At 44.0% G+C, this 16,910-nt stretch overlaps 1 protein-coding gene across 5 annotated transcripts in view; it reads right to left on the reverse strand.

Annotated features, from left to right (window-relative positions):
• The window catches only part of MAML3 (mastermind like transcriptional coactivator 3), a 253,271-nt gene that overhangs the window by 64,208 nt on the left and 172,153 nt on the right, over positions 1 to 16,910 (reverse strand). For all 5 annotated transcript variants that reach the window (XM_040699525.2, XM_040699524.2, XM_040699521.2 and 2 more), the window contains one exon: positions 9,292 to 10,782. In XM_040699525.2, the coding sequence (XP_040555459.1) occupies positions 9,292 to 10,587 (1,296 nt within the window). In that variant the 5' untranslated portion in view covers positions 10,588 to 10,782. The remainder of the gene's footprint in view (positions 1 to 9,291; positions 10,783 to 16,910) is intronic.

Here is a 16,910-nt window from a genome sequence, read left to right on the forward strand (position 1 = left end):
TCTTCCCTGGCAAAAAACGTGACTCTGTAATAAAAGCGTGACTCTGTAATAAAGCTGATGGACTTGGCCTTGCTTTCTTCAGAGATACTTGGCCTTGCCTAGACAGATCCCTCTGACCGTGGAGCAAGAGCTGCTAACAAGCTCCTGCTGGGTGCAAACAAGCAAGCCACCTGCTTGCAAGATGTGTTGACACAGAATTTGTGGCTCCTTCACAATACATAAGACATTCTTGCAAGCTAATACACGCAAAATGCTTCTAATGCACAGGAAAAGGGGCTAAATAAGGACAGGAGAACTCAACACACGTATGCCAGCACTGCATGAGAACGAAGAACTGAGGAACCAACAGACTGGTCTCTCTCCACAGTGACAAAGTTGGCTGTCTCAGACTTAATGCTAAGCTGGTGAACAATGGCACAGAAAGGGCAGGTTTCCCACTGCTCATGAGGATTGAAATCTTTGCTGAGAGCGCAGAAGCCACATTCTTTAGCAAATTAGATGCATCAGCTAGGATTTGGCAGAACCTCCTGAATGCACTCTTAACCACTTATTGGGACTGTCTTTCAAGAGGTATTACACAACTGCAGACCACTAACAGGCTAAAAGCCATGAACTGTGGCAAACAAGGATGAGTGACAAGGAGCCACCAAAGACCAGACAATTACTTTTCTTCTGAAAAGTATTATTTGGACCGAAGTGGGAATGTTAATCGGTATTTACCAATCTTCTCCTCAAGCAAAAGAGTTGGCCTGTATTCCTGCATTTGGATAAGGAAACAGCCTGTTTCAGCATCACTGGGAACATTTAAGGAGCTTGGGGATTATGATTCAGCAGAGAATTTTCTCTTTCTGGCAGTGCTCAGCCTCCCATAAGATATCTGTATGCTTTAGCTCCTCTTCGTGCATTCTTTTTCCCCTTCTGCCACGTCTGGCAGCTTCCAGAGCAGCACAGATAGCTGTGGACAACTTCAACTGAGGCATTTCTAGGTTCTTGAATGCTTCTCTGTGCTACCTGAAATGAAGATGTCAGTGCATATAAGCTTGAATTAGCTGCAAGATCTCTGAGATGGGCTCCATCGCTTCTGACACACAACTTCCACACCCCACACAAGGGCCCAGGCAGAGCACTGCCACGGCAGAAACCCTCAGATTGACTTCCCTTGAAGCACTCAGTGTTGTCAGCTCACCCAGAGTACAGTGAGTGCCATTAGCAGCAGTGGGACTCCCCTCCCCTTCAACAGCAACTGGTTATCCTGCTGCACTCTTGGCTCTCAAGATGGGCTCGGTAGGAGGGAAGGCAACAGATTGCCTCACTCTCATCCCTGCTCCCAGCCTGGCCTTAGCTGTGCCAATACTCAGCCTTGGGAAGGCAGCAGCCCACTCCCTGCTAGCCTGTAAACAAGACGGGAGCGGGTACAGGAGATAAAGGAGGATTCACACTGCACTGGGTGCTGCAAATACTCCTTCCCTCTCCAGCAAAACAGCCTCTGGGGGAATGCAGACCTCATGGTGATTTTCTCTGATTTCTCCCCCAGTTGGTATTCCTCCTTCTGTTTACCTGAGAGCAGAGCTATGGACAGAGGGAAGGAGCCACCTACATGGCAGGCTGAAAAATGGAAAAAAAGAACAGGATGCAACTTGTTCTTAAGGCAACCACAACCTATTAATAGCTTGAAATAGGCTTTTTAATTACAGGATACCCTGCAACCTCTGAACACTGACTGATCAATCCTTCAAAACTGTTTTGCTTGCTCTAAGTTCCTCAACAGGCAGAGATGTGTGGTGGGGAGCAACAGGCACATGGGAGCACAGCACAGCCATCTCAGCCCTCCCACAGCAAAGGGAGTGCAGGAGAGGCACTGCTTAGAAAGGAGGTAGTTCTGGTACAAAGAGTCTCTATCGGCAAAGTGAATCTTCCCGTCAAACAGTGATAAAAAAATGACAACTTTGCTTGGAATACAAGCTCAGTTCATATAGATCCCCACAGAGAGATGGAAAAAGATGTATATAGATAGAGATCCAGAGTTAATTTTAAATCCAGTTCCCAGTTTTCTTTACAAAGGTTGGGAAAGACGAGAAGAGTATACCTACAATGGAGAACAAGTTCCAGACTACCTGGGAACAGGCTTTCCTAGCAAAGGAGTTTACTAACAGCTTGTTTCTCACCTATCATAGTTAAAAGGCGGTTTCAAAAGGCAGATAAGAAAGCTCCCCACTGGTCAGGGAGGAGCTGTGGCCTGAAGGCAGCCTGCGCAACTCCTCACAGCCAGTGCAGCAAGCCATCAGTTATCTAAAGCACACTGCAATATGCCTAATGATGACTAATCGCTTCTTTATTTATAAATGGATCATTAAAAATAATTGGGAAAAAAAAAAAAAGACACTTTCAGTGGTTCTCCTGTGGGGAAAATGGTAGGACTGAGTACATTCAGGGCCAAAACACAACAGTGAAGACAAGCAGAAGGCCACTGTCAAACAGCCCCCTTACTCAAGGAGCAGCCTGCACAACACAGTGTGGGTTTGCTGCTGCTCGTGGTTGACTTGTCTGAAAGGTACTGCCCTCCTGAGCTGCCCACTGCACAGGAAATGGGTGGACAGCTGTAAAGCATCTCCTGTCTTCCAGCCAAGCCTTTCCTGTTCCAAACTCAGTGACATGGCTTGTGTGACTGCCATTAGCAGAGAGGGAAAGCCAACCACCAACCTCTGCACAGGTATCCTCCTCGTGCTTCTGAGAAGGAGATGAACTGAAGACCTCTCTAGACCTGGATCTGTACTGTTAAATCTGGCCAGGACCTGGTGATGAGTTTATTACTAGTGTTAACCGCAATGTCTAATAAGTCCACTGCACACAGAAATGGGTGCACAGCTACTTGCTGGTGGCAGATGAAGCAATTTATAAACACGCTCTTTGTGCTGAGCAATTACTTCACCCATGTCCTCACCACAGACAGCAGCTTGAAACCAATGTGATTAGTTTCTGTGAGGTGTCTTTCCTAAAAGGGCTATGTGATGTATTAGAAATACAAACATGACTAGTGACTCTTCCGAGAAAGAGGTTTAGGCTTGCAGATCATGGAATAGAACGAGAAGGAGTAGACAAGAGTAGACACCATAGCCTTAGTCATCCACTTGGATGGCATGAGAACAGATGACACTGAAACAAGAGTAAGGAAAACCACCTGCCTTACACCATCTTGCAGTGCTACTGTGTAATGTTTGTAACTTGAAATGTTTTCCATTAAGTTTCATTTTTTAAAGTCAAGAGTGGATGGGAGAATCAAAACTTTACTTTAAAAAGCATTCTTCTGTCCCATATAGATAAAGAAGAGTTGGAAAACAAGAATCGTAATGGAGGAGGGCTTTTGATTTTCCAGGGGACATCAGAATACTGTCGGTGAATCCCTGTCACTGTCCAGTACTGAAAGCATCCGCCCTTTCATGCTAAGTTAGGTATACCTGTGCTTAGAGGATGGCAGACTGGCCCATGGAAGAGTGTGGTGTAAATATCCCAGGACGTTCAGTGGTGCTGCACTGTCAGCTTATGACAGATCCAACCATAAAAGCGTGTGGAAAGAACACGATGTTACATCATTGTGTATTGACAGTGAGAGTATACATAATAAAGAAGAAGAGTGAGAGGTCCGTGAACAATAAGAAATGGATCACAGCTAGTATTGCTGAAAGCAGGTGGAATGGGTTACAGGGCTGGAAAATGAAAACTGATGATGACAACCTGCCTAGTAAGGGAAAAATGGGGGGAAAAAAAAACAGGAAGGTGTAGCTCTTTATGTAAAAATAATGCTGTTACTGGCTATAGATATTTCCAAATCACCATGTTTTGAGATTACTGCTGCAACTAATAAAACTTGCAAAGTATTGGTTGACGTACGTTGTACCATCAGACTAACAGGCGTATGTAAATAACAGAGCAAACTGCTCTTTATGCCACAATCCAGATCGTGCAGAAAAAGTTAGTATGCTATTGTGGATACTTCAAAATAGAGGACACTAAACATACTCCTTGTGCAATCAGTAATACACATTTTCAGCTTCTAAAGCTAACGTGAGACTATTTCTTTATGGACAAGAATAGCTCTGAGTCTCTGAATCTTACAGAAACTGGACCAGAAGCAAATCACACAATGACGTATTTTAACAAGTCTTGAAAAAGTGGTGAAATTTCCAAGAATTGAAGGCTTGCCGTTTACAACTGTGATATTTAAGACAAGGAAAAGACTAGTTATTCTGACATGTCCCCAGCAAAAGGATGGATTTCAGTTCTCTGTCAGCGATGACTCAGAGGATAAAACAGGAATACCCATCAGCATGGTTCCAGGAAAGTAGGTTTCACCAAAGACAGATGTGGTTTTCTCATGGTAGAATCATTGGCTCAGATGGGACAAGAGAACAGTGCTTTTATCCTTTGATTTTGCAAGGCTTAGACTAGTGAAAAACGTTAGGTGTAAGGAATGAACAAAGCAGGTATTAGGTTAGAAAGCACACATACATACAGATCACAAGAGATAGCTAATGAGGAAATATCAGTTAACCAGAGCTCTTTTTAGCACTGTGCTGTGGAGATCCGACCTTAGCCAAGTGCTGTTAACATTTGGTTCCAGTGACTGATGTTATTATGACCTCTTCCCTAGAAAATGGGCAGATGATATTAGAAAGGTAAGCACTGGAAGGCCCCGCTAGTATTTACAAACCATCTAGTGAGATTCCATACAAGTTGATCTCCATTACCCTTCTGTTCTTACAAGTCTATGGGAGACTGACTTCTGGGGAACACATTTTTTGCATTTATAAAAGGCAGTCAATGCATTTGAACTCCAATGCAAACCTTTTGTGGAAAACAAAGGTTACAAGTCAAACACAGCACAGACGGGCATTCACTATGTCTCTATAGAAAGTTCACCAAGCAATCCTCAAAGTGTCAGTCATTATTTCCATTCTATCCTATTTCCCCTAAAATCTAGTAAGACACTTGTGTTCCTGCTACACTTTCATGTTGTGAATACAAATCTTTAGACTTTCTTCTTTACTTCCAGCTTACCTGAAAGTAAAGAGCCTCAACAGTCTCTTCTTCTCACTGTCCCAAAGATAACCTTCAAAAAGTATAAAACCTTGCACTATTCCAGGGAGAAGCACACCTTTTCACTTGGAAAGGACAAAGACAATTACATTTCGAAAATGTTCTCTGGACACACATCTCCCTTCATCCTTTGCATACAAAAACAGACTGAGCAGATGATGCATCTTCAATTTGTGACTAAAACAAAAGACAGACAGAGAACTTGAAGGTAGTTCTTCCAGTATGGTGTCAATTCTCCATTCACACCCCTCTAATTTCAAACAATGTAACCAGTGGTTTCAATAGGAACTATAATTGCAGCATCCTCACAGCCTCGTGCAGGCAAAGAGCTGCAGTCTAGTTTTATTTTTCTTACACCCACAGAGAATTCTGTTTTGTTTCGACCTCTCATTACTCTCCCTCCCTCACTTGGCTCCAGACATCAAATTCTCTCTCAGCCATTCAACGTCTATTCCATTTGGCTGCTTTTTTTCTTACCATTATGCACACATATTGAACAGCTGGAACCAAGAACAGGCACAATTAATGATTCTGAAATTTTCCAAAGAAAACGTCTTTGCCTTTCCCCTATTTGAAATTATTTTTGGTTTAAAAATAAAGGAAAAAAAAAAAAAAGAAGGAAAAAATGCCTCCCATTAAACCTTACATACATCTTCAAAAACTAAATGGAACATTTTGGGTTAAAGCTCTACTTTTTTAAAGAAAAAGTTGTTCTATGGTTGCTTTTATTCCTTAAATCACATAAGAACTCCTAAAGGGCCCCTGTTGCATCTCAGTGCCAAACCAATTTCTTTTATTATTGCACAGAAACCAGAACAGCAGAAGACCTCTACCCCTCAAATACCTTACAAGTTACCAGCCCCAGGGAAAAATTGTGTTTGATGCTTTAGCTTATAGCCACAGCAAAGGGAGAACAACAGCAGTATCCATGAGAAGGACAAGGCTAAGAGGCATTAAATGCCACATCCTCACACACTTATAAGCACTTCTAGGGCAGATCAGGGTATCTGGGGCAAGGCTAAGTGCAGGGATTTCCAAGTAAAAACCTGACCAAGTGGAGAAAAATCAGGCATGAGGGGACACTGGTAGCAGGATAGAGCCTTGCTGAACGTAGATGGGTTGGGATCTGATGGATTTTATATTCAGTCCTGCAGGAGTGGCCTGTACTACCTTCTGCCTCATGCTGGAAAAAATCCCCTACTTCAAAACCCAAAGCAGGGTTTGTTTTGTGGAAAAACAGAAAAACGCCCCACCCCGTGCTTGTTTGAAGAGAACAAGCTGTAGGACAAAATGAAGGCTATCATGTTCCAGGGTGTGTGCTTCTTTCACATCAGTGAGGAGGGGCCTACAGGCACAGTGCCAGTCCTGGTCTGCGCAGTGAAGCAAAAGACCACTGTGTCTGACAGGAATAGTTTCAACGCTGACAGTGCAGAAAGCCGTTTGCTAGATAGTGGTTTTGCTGCTGTCACTGACATCAAGCTAAGTGCTCTCCTTTCCTCACAAGAGCATTTGACCAGCAAGCCCAAGACACCAGCCCTGAGCACCAGCCGCTCACCAACACGTTTGTAGGGCAGCTGTGGCCTACTGACCTCCACACAGCGTCCAAAAGGCCTCAACAGACCAAATGGTGTCTTCTCTAAAGTATGCTAAGTGATTGAAGTCATGAGTGCATTCTGCTCATTAACGACAGAGTGGCCAAAATGGACACAGGTTAAACGAACACAACTGGCTGTACTTGGATGACACAGCAGTATGAAGAAAATAAGACCCGGTGAGGTCTTTTGTACATGCTTGATTCTCCCTCAGTCACGTTCTGGGTTTTGATCATTCCCCCGACAGCAGTCACCTGACAGAAACATACGGTCACTGCTAGCCACGTGATACAATAGGTAGAACTCTCTTTCCCTTTAAAATACCATTTGTTAAATCCTCATGATTATTTAAAATTAACACAAACACATTTTTGCAATTCTGTGTCAAAGACCAAAACTGCAATGACGGTGGAAACTATAAGCTCATTGAAAGGTACATTCCCCTTACACTCAGAAATGTGTTGCAAACTGAAGAGTGCAATCTCCTTATCTTCCACAGATGATCTGGAAACTCTGCCTGTCTGCACACTGCAGTAAGTAGTAAAATCAGATAATCTGCATCAGCCTGGGTTCAACTCAACAATATCAACAGATTGTTTTACCACCTTCACAAAAACAATCCATTTCTACCAAGCACATTTCACAATAATACAGCTTTCCAATCTTCCACAGAAAAATGCTTTTTAGGAAAGCAGGAAGAGACGGAATGGAAAAATACATTACATATAGAAATCTATTATTTTAACCTTCCTCACAAAACAAAATTCCTCCTGGATAGGCAAGTGAGTTTTATATAATAAAATACAGCTTTGCCTTAAATTTCTTCTTTGTAAGATACAGAAATGACTTAATATCTAGTCTTGGTTTTGGAAGAATGTCTAGGTTTAAACAAATATCTAGTTGTTCTTATATTACAAAAGGAGCTGAGTGAGATTAGATATATGAAATCTTGACTTCCTGTTCATACAGAGAGATAGTAATATCAACTTCTCAACTTATGAAATGCAGGGGATGACATTAACTCTTTCACATAGATGGTTTTTCCTCTCAATTCTTTGGTAGGTGTTTGACGTCAACAGATGTAACCAAAACTTTAAACATTTGACATCCTGACCAAATATTACATACCTCTCAATTACAACCTGACAAGTCTGTATCTGATTACAGTCTGAGTTCTAGATCATAATCAGAGCATTTCTCTAGATAAGTCTTCACAAAAGGAAGCAGCTTTAGACTGGCAATTTCTAATGCAGTAGGCAAGCAGAATTAAAACACAAATACAAACCTTTGAGCTGTCACCATACATGCTGAATCATAAACAGGAGGCAGATGAACGTTTCTTTTTGTTTTGCAATTCACTTTAAATAATATGTAATGGACTCTGACCTGGCAAACCTCCTGCTCCTCCTATTGGTAGATCTCCAAACTCCACAGGCTGCAGAAATTACTTTTTTTTTAAATTTATTTCTACATGCATTACAGCGTCACAGTTATCCAAGCACAGAAGGAAGCGCTCCTTGCAGGTGGCGTGGAAACAGCTAATGTGGTAGAACACTGTTACACAAAACTACCAACCAACAACTCTATCTGTGTACTGTTATATCAGAAATCTTGACGTGTTTTGGTGGCACAGCTTCCATGAAAGCATCACCTACTTTGCAAACTCATTATTATCTTTAATTATTTTTAAATTCCTTATAACAGCATTCTGAAGATTTATTCTCAAACCTCTCCATTACACCATTGTGCAGATGTTTACAGAGCCTACTCAAGTAAGAATACTCGGCTGAGCTAGGTGGTGACAGGGCTGTTTGTCATTACTACAACCATTACTCAAACCAGTTATTAATTAATTCCGAAGTATTCCCCAAGCCTGGCATCTGCCACACTGGAGGTTAGCATGGAATACCAGTAAGACTGACGCCAAGTCACTCAAGTCAACACAGCTTTAGCCTCTTGCTGAAAGTGAGTCAGAAGACTCACAGATTCCCAACATTATAATATTTAAGACTGCTAAAGTCTTCTTGAAAGCCCTGGAATAAACCATCTCATTTCAGCCATGGTTCAAGCACCACTAAAACCATTCAGTTACGTTTACTTTTTCCAATGGAAACCAAAAATATTCAGCACTCAAAATGTCTTTCCTTCACTCCCTGAGCCAAAATGTCAAAATGTGTTCACCCCAAGAGTGTGAGCCAACCACTCTATCTTTCTATTACAGTGCTAACTACACTGTCGAAATTAAGCCATACGGAGGTTTGGGATCTAAAAACATCAAGTTTTATATTATGAGAAAATGAAACAAACTCTCCAAGGAGCAGTAACTTCAGAACCAAAGCTGAGTGGCCCTACACACTCATCAGCAGAACAGGGAAAGCTCTGGTTCAGAAAAACAGTCATTTAACAATGTATCTTAAACATAATGCGACGTAATTTCAGTTATTTCATAAAACGATCAAGCTCCAATATCACTTGAAAAATCCAAAAAGCATCTGCAATGACATTCCATACTTCCCAGAAAAAAAAAAAAAAAAAGAGTAGGAGACCATACAAAGAGTTATTAAACCTCTTTCTGGTTGTCTGAATATTGCATAATCGCACTTACCTGAGCAAGGGAAGGAAGTGTTGCATATGCCATGGGCTGGTTCAGCATGCTTTTCTGCTTCATGATGAGCATGCGCTTCTGTTCCTCACTCAGGTGTGCTGCCATCTGAGCTTGCATCTGCGGCTGCGGGGACTGCTGCTGCTGTATGTACGGCATCATAGGGTTCTTGCTGGGATTTGCCATTGGTGGGGTCATCCTCTGGTTCAGCTCAGCATTGAAGTGGGTCAGAGGTTTGGTGTTGCCATAAGAAAGCATATTAGGCTGTTTGTTTAAAGAGTTTGTGCCCAGGTTATTTGGCTGCTGATTGATCATATTCATGTGATTCTGAGGGAGGTAGTTATTCATTGTGGTCTTCTGTGGATTGTTTGCCATAGGAGGCACTATTGGGTTTTGGTTGTTAAAGGCTTGGGGATACATCATTGGACTATTTGGTTTCTCTGCACTGAAAGGCCCTCCATACGGACTAGATGGAGGACCCACAGGCGACCAGCTTGAGGCTTGATTTGGATGCTGCTGCTGCTTCTGCTGCATGAGCTTAGCTCTTTGCTGCTGCTGTGCGGCCATTTGCTTGAGCTGTTCAGCTGGAGACAAGTCAGCACTTGGTATATTCACCGGTCCAGGCCCTGATCCTGCCACAGTTGCTGCTGCTGGGTTCATAAGATAGCCATTTCCAGATCGTGTCTGAGTTTGGCCTGGAGTATGGGCCTGGCTGGGAGTCTGAGGCGACTGAACAACACAGTTTGCTGGTGAGCCTACAGGGATTGGAGCTGGTGGAGCACTGGATACAGAAGTTACGCTAGAGGCTGTGGAAACATTTGAGAATGGAGGACCAGAGGAAGAAGGCCTCACCTGGGGAGATCCCAATGGAACATGAGCAAAAGGGGAATGAGATGGATCGCTTTTGACGCTTGCACTCTCTTGAGTCTCTGTGGCAGGCCTCGTAAGGTCTGGCTCCTTCTTCTCTTCAAAGTCTTCGTTGAACAAATCTTGTATGTCATCTTCTGGAACAGTGTTTGCTAGTTCATCTATTAGCTCCTGCCACTCTTGATCGTTCAGATTAATGTCTGAGAAGAGTTTGTTCTGATTTGAAAGGGATGTCTCTGAAGTGTCTATGCAGGTAGGATCGTCCAAAGGCTCTTGCTTTAGTTCCTTATTCTGCAGGACATTAAAACCATCGTCTAATTCATTGCAACCATTAACAGGGAGCTTTATCTCTGAAAGCCCACCATTTTTACCCAAGTCTTCTAGCCCACTACCATGAGTTCCACTGTTCTGCAGGGGCAGGGATGCTTTCATGTCAAGCTGGTGAAGAGGAGAAACAGCAGGCAAAGGCAAGTTATTGGGCAAGCTGTTGATTGCCTCGATGCCTGGTACATCTTTCCGTATCCGCTTGCTGGTTGGAGAAAAGCTGCCATCGCAAACTCCATTCTGCTGCTCTCCATTGAGAGGTGATCGTGCGCCTTCCAACTTCCTTTTTACAGTCTCTTGAAGCTTAAAGGAAAACAAGAGAAAAAAAAAAAACAACATTGACCAGTTGCAGAGACAAAGTGCTGATGAGCCTTGCGACAGATACTTGTTACCAAGCTGACTAGTGACAGTAGCTTTTAAAAAACAATTAGGAAGCTTCCTTCATTTCATTCTTATGCCTTGATCAATTTGAGAAGACAGTCTAAAGCGAGCAAACCAACTCTTCAAAACAACACCTGCAAAAACCAGAACACCCACTCCCTGAATAGGAGAGCACCGGTCCACAGTTTCAGAAACAGTTCTGTAAAACTTGCCTGTACTCTCCAAACTACCTGAATTTTACAGAACAAATGGAGTATTCCAACTTGTTGGTGCCTAACACAGTGATGAAACTTCTGTAAGAAAATATTGTAGGTGGTAGGGACTAACATAAAAGGCAAATAACTAACAGATACGATAACAGGAAAAGTCCGGGAAAGCAACCAAATTAGCTGTGAGAATATTATAAAGAATAACTTATTCATATAGGTTTTATTTTACGTTAAAAAAAAGAACAGTAAAGCAGTGTTACGGTGTACAATCCCCTCCTACCACAATCAAACATTAAGTTCTCTGCTCTATGTACCAGGCTAAAAAAAGCAGCCTTCTTTAGCTCCTGCAAAAACAATAGTGGGGAGGGGAGGAAGCAAAGAGATCACAGCTCTAGAGAACTCCTTCAGGACACACTTGCAACCTTGATACTAGAACAATAGAAGACAAAAAAAAAAAAACAAAAGAGAGAGAAAGGAAGATTTCATCAAATTTTTAAAGTACTTTGACTGGTATGAAAATCTCAGCCACTCAGCTCCCGTCCCTGCCCTAAACTTGAGTTCCTCATCTTGTTTCTTCCCGCAAGGCAGACCCCATTTAGTTCTCCCATCCCAGAGGGCAGGCTCCCCTTTCATCCCGAGTGCAGAACAGGCAAGCAAACTCATCTCTCATCCTCACTCAGAGGGAGCAGCTCGGAGAGGGCAGCCCCCTGCCTCTCCCCCAGCCCTGTGCAGGCTGTTGGAAGCACGGCACAGGGCACAGCTGCACACGAGTGGGACACTACATGGCTCTCACCCGCTGCCTCCCTGCCCTAAAATCCTGCATTAAGCTGAACATCACTGTATTTATCTGGTGTCACTGTGGCTAGAGTCTTCCAAAGAACCTGTTTTCCCTTTGCCCTGAGACCATGTTAACAAATGCTGAGCTGCAGGAAGAACAGCCATACCAAAGGGCCTCTGGAAGGCTTCTAGGGATGAAGAGAAGGCCACATAAGAAAGACAAACCTTAACTTGTCTTAATGCCGAGTCAGAGATCAGTAAGAGCGATTATCTCCTGAGAAATAAAACAAAACCGACTCCATACATATCACAGCACTTTGCAGGCATCCCTTATGGAACAGGGGTAGGAGTGATACAATTTCACATTTTACATCTTTCACTAATTTATCCTCAATCCATCACCTTATTTGTACATGAATGTTTACCGAGAGAATCAAAACTATCCACAGGCAAATAACCAACCCTAAAAATACCAGCTCCTAAAGATATAGTTATGCTGTAAAACTTGGATGCCCCCCTGTACAAATATACAAGGACTTCAGTGAAAGTAAAAGCAGGGCCAGTATATAAATATTAATATCTGTGTTTATTATGTATTACAACAAAAAGCAGATTTAAGATGGAAACTATTTTCCATCAAATATCAGCTGTACAAAGACCTTGCCTTGCTGCAAACAAAAAAAAAACACCAAAAAACCAACAAAGCCTATTCTAAGTTTCTAGCTCCAAATAATTCTCCTTCAGACATTTTTTGGGTGTGGGGGGCTAAGAGTCAGTAGAACAGTCTACCCTCCTTACTTTGTTCGTTTGCTCACTGAACAACTGTAGGTGGAAAGAAACATAGCACAAAGGCCTATTGGAAAGGAACTTGCTGCATTCACGGGTGGCGAAGCATCTTTGCTCCAGCGTTTGGGAGGGCCACGAAAATAGATGCATCTTTTTTAGGTACGACACATAAACATTCCTGACAACTTATTTCAGTGCAAGTGGTTGTTTTCGTATCCTGATCTCGTTCTCAATCACCAGGTAAACCAGCGCATGGCTTGAGTGCCGTACACTGACCACAGACGGGCCAGCAGCTTACTGCATTAGGACTGCACAGTGACTTGGAATAAAACTCCAGCACCTCCCCTTCTCTCTGTAAAAACAAAGCCTGAAGTAAAATATTCCCCTGCAAAGTGTCTTCCACTTCCTTCTAAGAAGTAGGGCCCAGCTTGTGCATGTGATTTACAGTATGCTTCATGAAGACATTAGCCTCAGAGTAGAGATTTATATCTTGGAGCAGAAAACTCTTGATGCATAAAATAAAACAAAAAATAAAATCCTTGCCAGGTTCATAGGCTTTTACCTTTATTTACACAAAATATTTGGCCGACGGAATTGCATTTCAAAGCAGAAAACAGGGTGAAGCAGGACTTGCCGTTATTTACATGCCTTTGGAGAAACTCTTGTTGCGGAGCAGGAAAAGGTCAAACTTTAGTGGGCTGACTTTTTAAAGGACTCAACCGGGGGGCAGAGGAGGACAGGAGCTGTGCACGCCAACACGGAGCCACACGAGGACCTGGCCCAGCTGATCTAACCTGCCCTGAAGTTGTCAGCAGGGCTGCTCGGACATGCCACAGCACACCCGACACATAAACAACAGAGCACCGAGGCTGTCGGCAGGGCTTTCATTTGCCGGGAGAAGCTGCTTCGCTTCATCCCACCAGCAGCAATTCATTTTTCAAAAGAAATTAGACCAAGGTGCTGTTGTTATAGCAACAGTCAGAGCCACTTACCCGGCCCCATCCCCCCTGCTTATGCTGACTTCAGCGGGCAGCTATTTCAATTATGTATGGGGAGTGACCAGGACGGCGGCTGCTTAGTTCTTTTATTGCTCTTTCAAAAATTTAAAAGGAAAAAAATAAAAAAGAAGAAGAAAAAGGCACAGAGACTAAATCCTCTTCCTGCCTGTGGAAGCGGAGCACCACTCGCAGTGCCTAACACAGCTCTGCTTCCAGCTGATGGCCAGATGACACGACAGCCTGCAGACACAGGGGCTCACAGCCTGCAGACACGCTGCAGCAAGCTCACTCCCCAGCTTTTTGCACTGTGCCCAAATGCTCGGCACATGTCACAGACGCTGTGTCAAGTGGTACTACTCAACATGACTGGACCTGACAGATCACCTAAGCAAAGGTGCAGCAGCCGTAACAACCACATCTGAGATTAACAGGGAATAATTACTATCGCCATTTGCATGCCACCGATTCAGCTCAAACGTTTGAAAGGATTCCACAGCTCTTGGACATCTCTGTCTTTGTTGGACTGCCTCAGAGATAGCCATTAACTAGTCAACAGTGCTAAAGGGCAACGCGGACCGCATCTTGTGACCGGTCTATGAGGTCCTTCAGCACCACAGCTGGCTCGTGCTGCACGGTGTCATACAGAGATGAGGAGAGAGCAAGACAGGTGTTCAAAAACCAGGACTGAGATCAGACAAGTGGCCAGGCAAAGCCCAGGGACAGGAGGCTGCTTCCCACAGGTGAAAATACTTTGTGCATCGAACCATCCCCACTACCTGAACCTCCTCACGCTGCTGCACACACCGCACCAATGCCCGCGTACTTACAGGATGAAGCCTGGCATAGCAAATCGATTAGGGATTGTAACTACTGAAAGCACATGCTGCACTACTCCATGCTGGGTCAGTATGCCCAGTTCTTAAAGACTCATAGAATCATTAAGGTTGGAAAAAGACTTCTAAGATCATCTAGCCCAACCATCAGTCGGTCCCCACCGTGCCCACTAACCATGTCCCTTAGTGCCACATCTCTGTGTTTCTTGAGCACCTCCAGGGACGGTGACTGTACCATCTCCCCAGGCAGCCTGTTCCAGTGCCTGACCACTCCTTCTGAGAAGTTGTTTTTCCTACTATCTAACGTGAACCTCCCTTTGCACAACTTGAGGCCATTACTTCTCGTCCTATCGCTGTTACCCAGGAGAAGAGGCCGACCCCCACCTTGCTACAACTTCCTTTCACGCAGTGTCTCCCCTGAGCCTCCTCTTCTTTGGACTGAAGAGTGCCAGTTCCCTCAGCTGCTCCTCATAAGACTTGTGCTCCAGACCTTTCACCAGCTTTGTTGCCCTGCAGGCCACTGAAGCATTTCAAACGCACAGGAAACTCCCATTGTGAAATCTGTTTGAAGTTGGTAAAAGCCTTGCTCTGCCAATCTCCCCAGTAACCTCTGCAGGTTCACTGAGTAACCTCTGCTGAAAGAATGAGGTTAAACCGCTGCCTGTTATCCCAGCAGCTCAGGTCTGCTGGAGACTACCATCGGCCTTGTTTTTGCAAGCAGCTATCTGAAGAACAAACCACTTGTGTTAACAGCAAGGAGTAAAACAAGCTCAGGGCATCAAGCAAGCCTGAAAGAGCTAGCAGTAAGGAAAACAATCAGTTTAGCTGGGTCCATTGGACAGGAGGGGTTAGTGCTTTGAGCAGCAGTTGGATGCAAAGCCAGCAGTGTGCAGACCCTCACAGAAGCTGCCCGCCCAGCCAGCAGCAGGATCACGCTGTGAGGTCAAGTGGAACCCGGGGAAGAACAGCAGCAGAAAAGGCACTGCAAGAGGGCAAAGCGGTGGCAGCACTGGTGAAGTCAAAGCAGGCAAACGCTGCGACTCCAACCACCTGCGGTCAGCTCCATGGGATTCTAATGTGGGTCAATGCAGACAGAGAAAGCGGGCGTTGGGATGCGCTTCCCTCAGCACTGCCAGAGGAGGGAAGGGGACATTCCTATAGAGGTGGGAGAGAGGTCTACTCCTCCCCCAGGACTCAACTCTGCAGCGCAGATATATCTGCCTTGCAAACCCAAGTTTTGTGTTTCCATTGCTCAAGTTGTGGGATAAAAGAGGACTTCTAGCTCTACACATATTCAGTGCAGCAAAACAGAGAAGATAAGCATCTTTACCGGTGTTTACTGCACTCTTTCAAACCACCCATCCTACTGCTGCAAGAAACATTTGTTGCTGTAGGAATTAACAGGAGAATGTCTCACTAATGAAGTATGCACGAGTGGAGAATATACACAAAAAGTAGTGGAGAAATATATACCAAAAATTTGAGCAACTAAGTTGGTATTGGGTACACTTACAAACGCTCTGGAAAAAAAACTGTGATCTTTCTTGCAGATTTGTGTGTACATATCTTATATTTTCCCTTCTAATTCCTGCCTCTCCCACTCCACAACTCCAATCTGACTATGAATGCAGAGTCACTAAATGGCATGCTTCGAGGAGATTTGGAGTGCTGGGTCCCCGGGGAAGCTGTTGAGTAAAACGCAGGCAATGGATGCAATTAATTTCCTCAATACAAAATCATTGGCAAGTTTAACTGGACTTCACAGCACAAATTATTTCATGGATGAGATGCTGTCATCACTGCCACGCAGCCGGAGTGCACGATCTACATGGTTCGCCCCTCCTCAAGCCCATCCAATTTAATCCTGCTTTAGTCCAGTTGGATAAGCGCAGGCAAAGCAGTAACCTCATCACGTATGGAGTGCCAGCCCTCCTCCGTTTGTGCAAAAGTCTTAATGAGGGTGCTAGAGCCTGAGCGCTACACTCTTTAGCTGGCAGAGCCTGCTCCTGCCTCGCACAGCACAGCTGAGCCACGCTCTCCCTGTGACTGCCCTTGCAGACGGCGGGAGCTACATTCTCAAGGCTTGTTATGAGGTTTTAGCCAGGCAGGCTCTAATTGACTTGTCTGGGAGCTGTGCTGATAAATCTTCACCCTTCGAAAACATACCCAATCTGCTTTGTATCTTCACAGCAGAAAAATAATGATAAAAAGCAGACACTGCAGAGCATCAAAGCTACACCTCTTGAAGAAGTGCAAATCAGGGTACAAAATAAATGCACAGAGCTCGTATTTTAGGCTAAGAAGCAACAAAGCACCCTAACCAGCATTGTTGCATACATTTGGTTTTGTACCACAGCTACTCATTCACTACTTACTAGTTTTTTAAACTGCTCTGTGATACTAGAAATAGTCTCCTGAGGAAACCTCACTCCAAATCATCCTGGGAT

The sequence above is a fragment of the Gallus gallus genome, chromosome 4 (assembly GCF_016699485.2).
Source record: "Gallus gallus isolate bGalGal1 chromosome 4, bGalGal1.mat.broiler.GRCg7b, whole genome shotgun sequence".
Classification (NCBI taxonomy): Eukaryota; Metazoa; Chordata; class Aves; order Galliformes; family Phasianidae; genus Gallus; species Gallus gallus.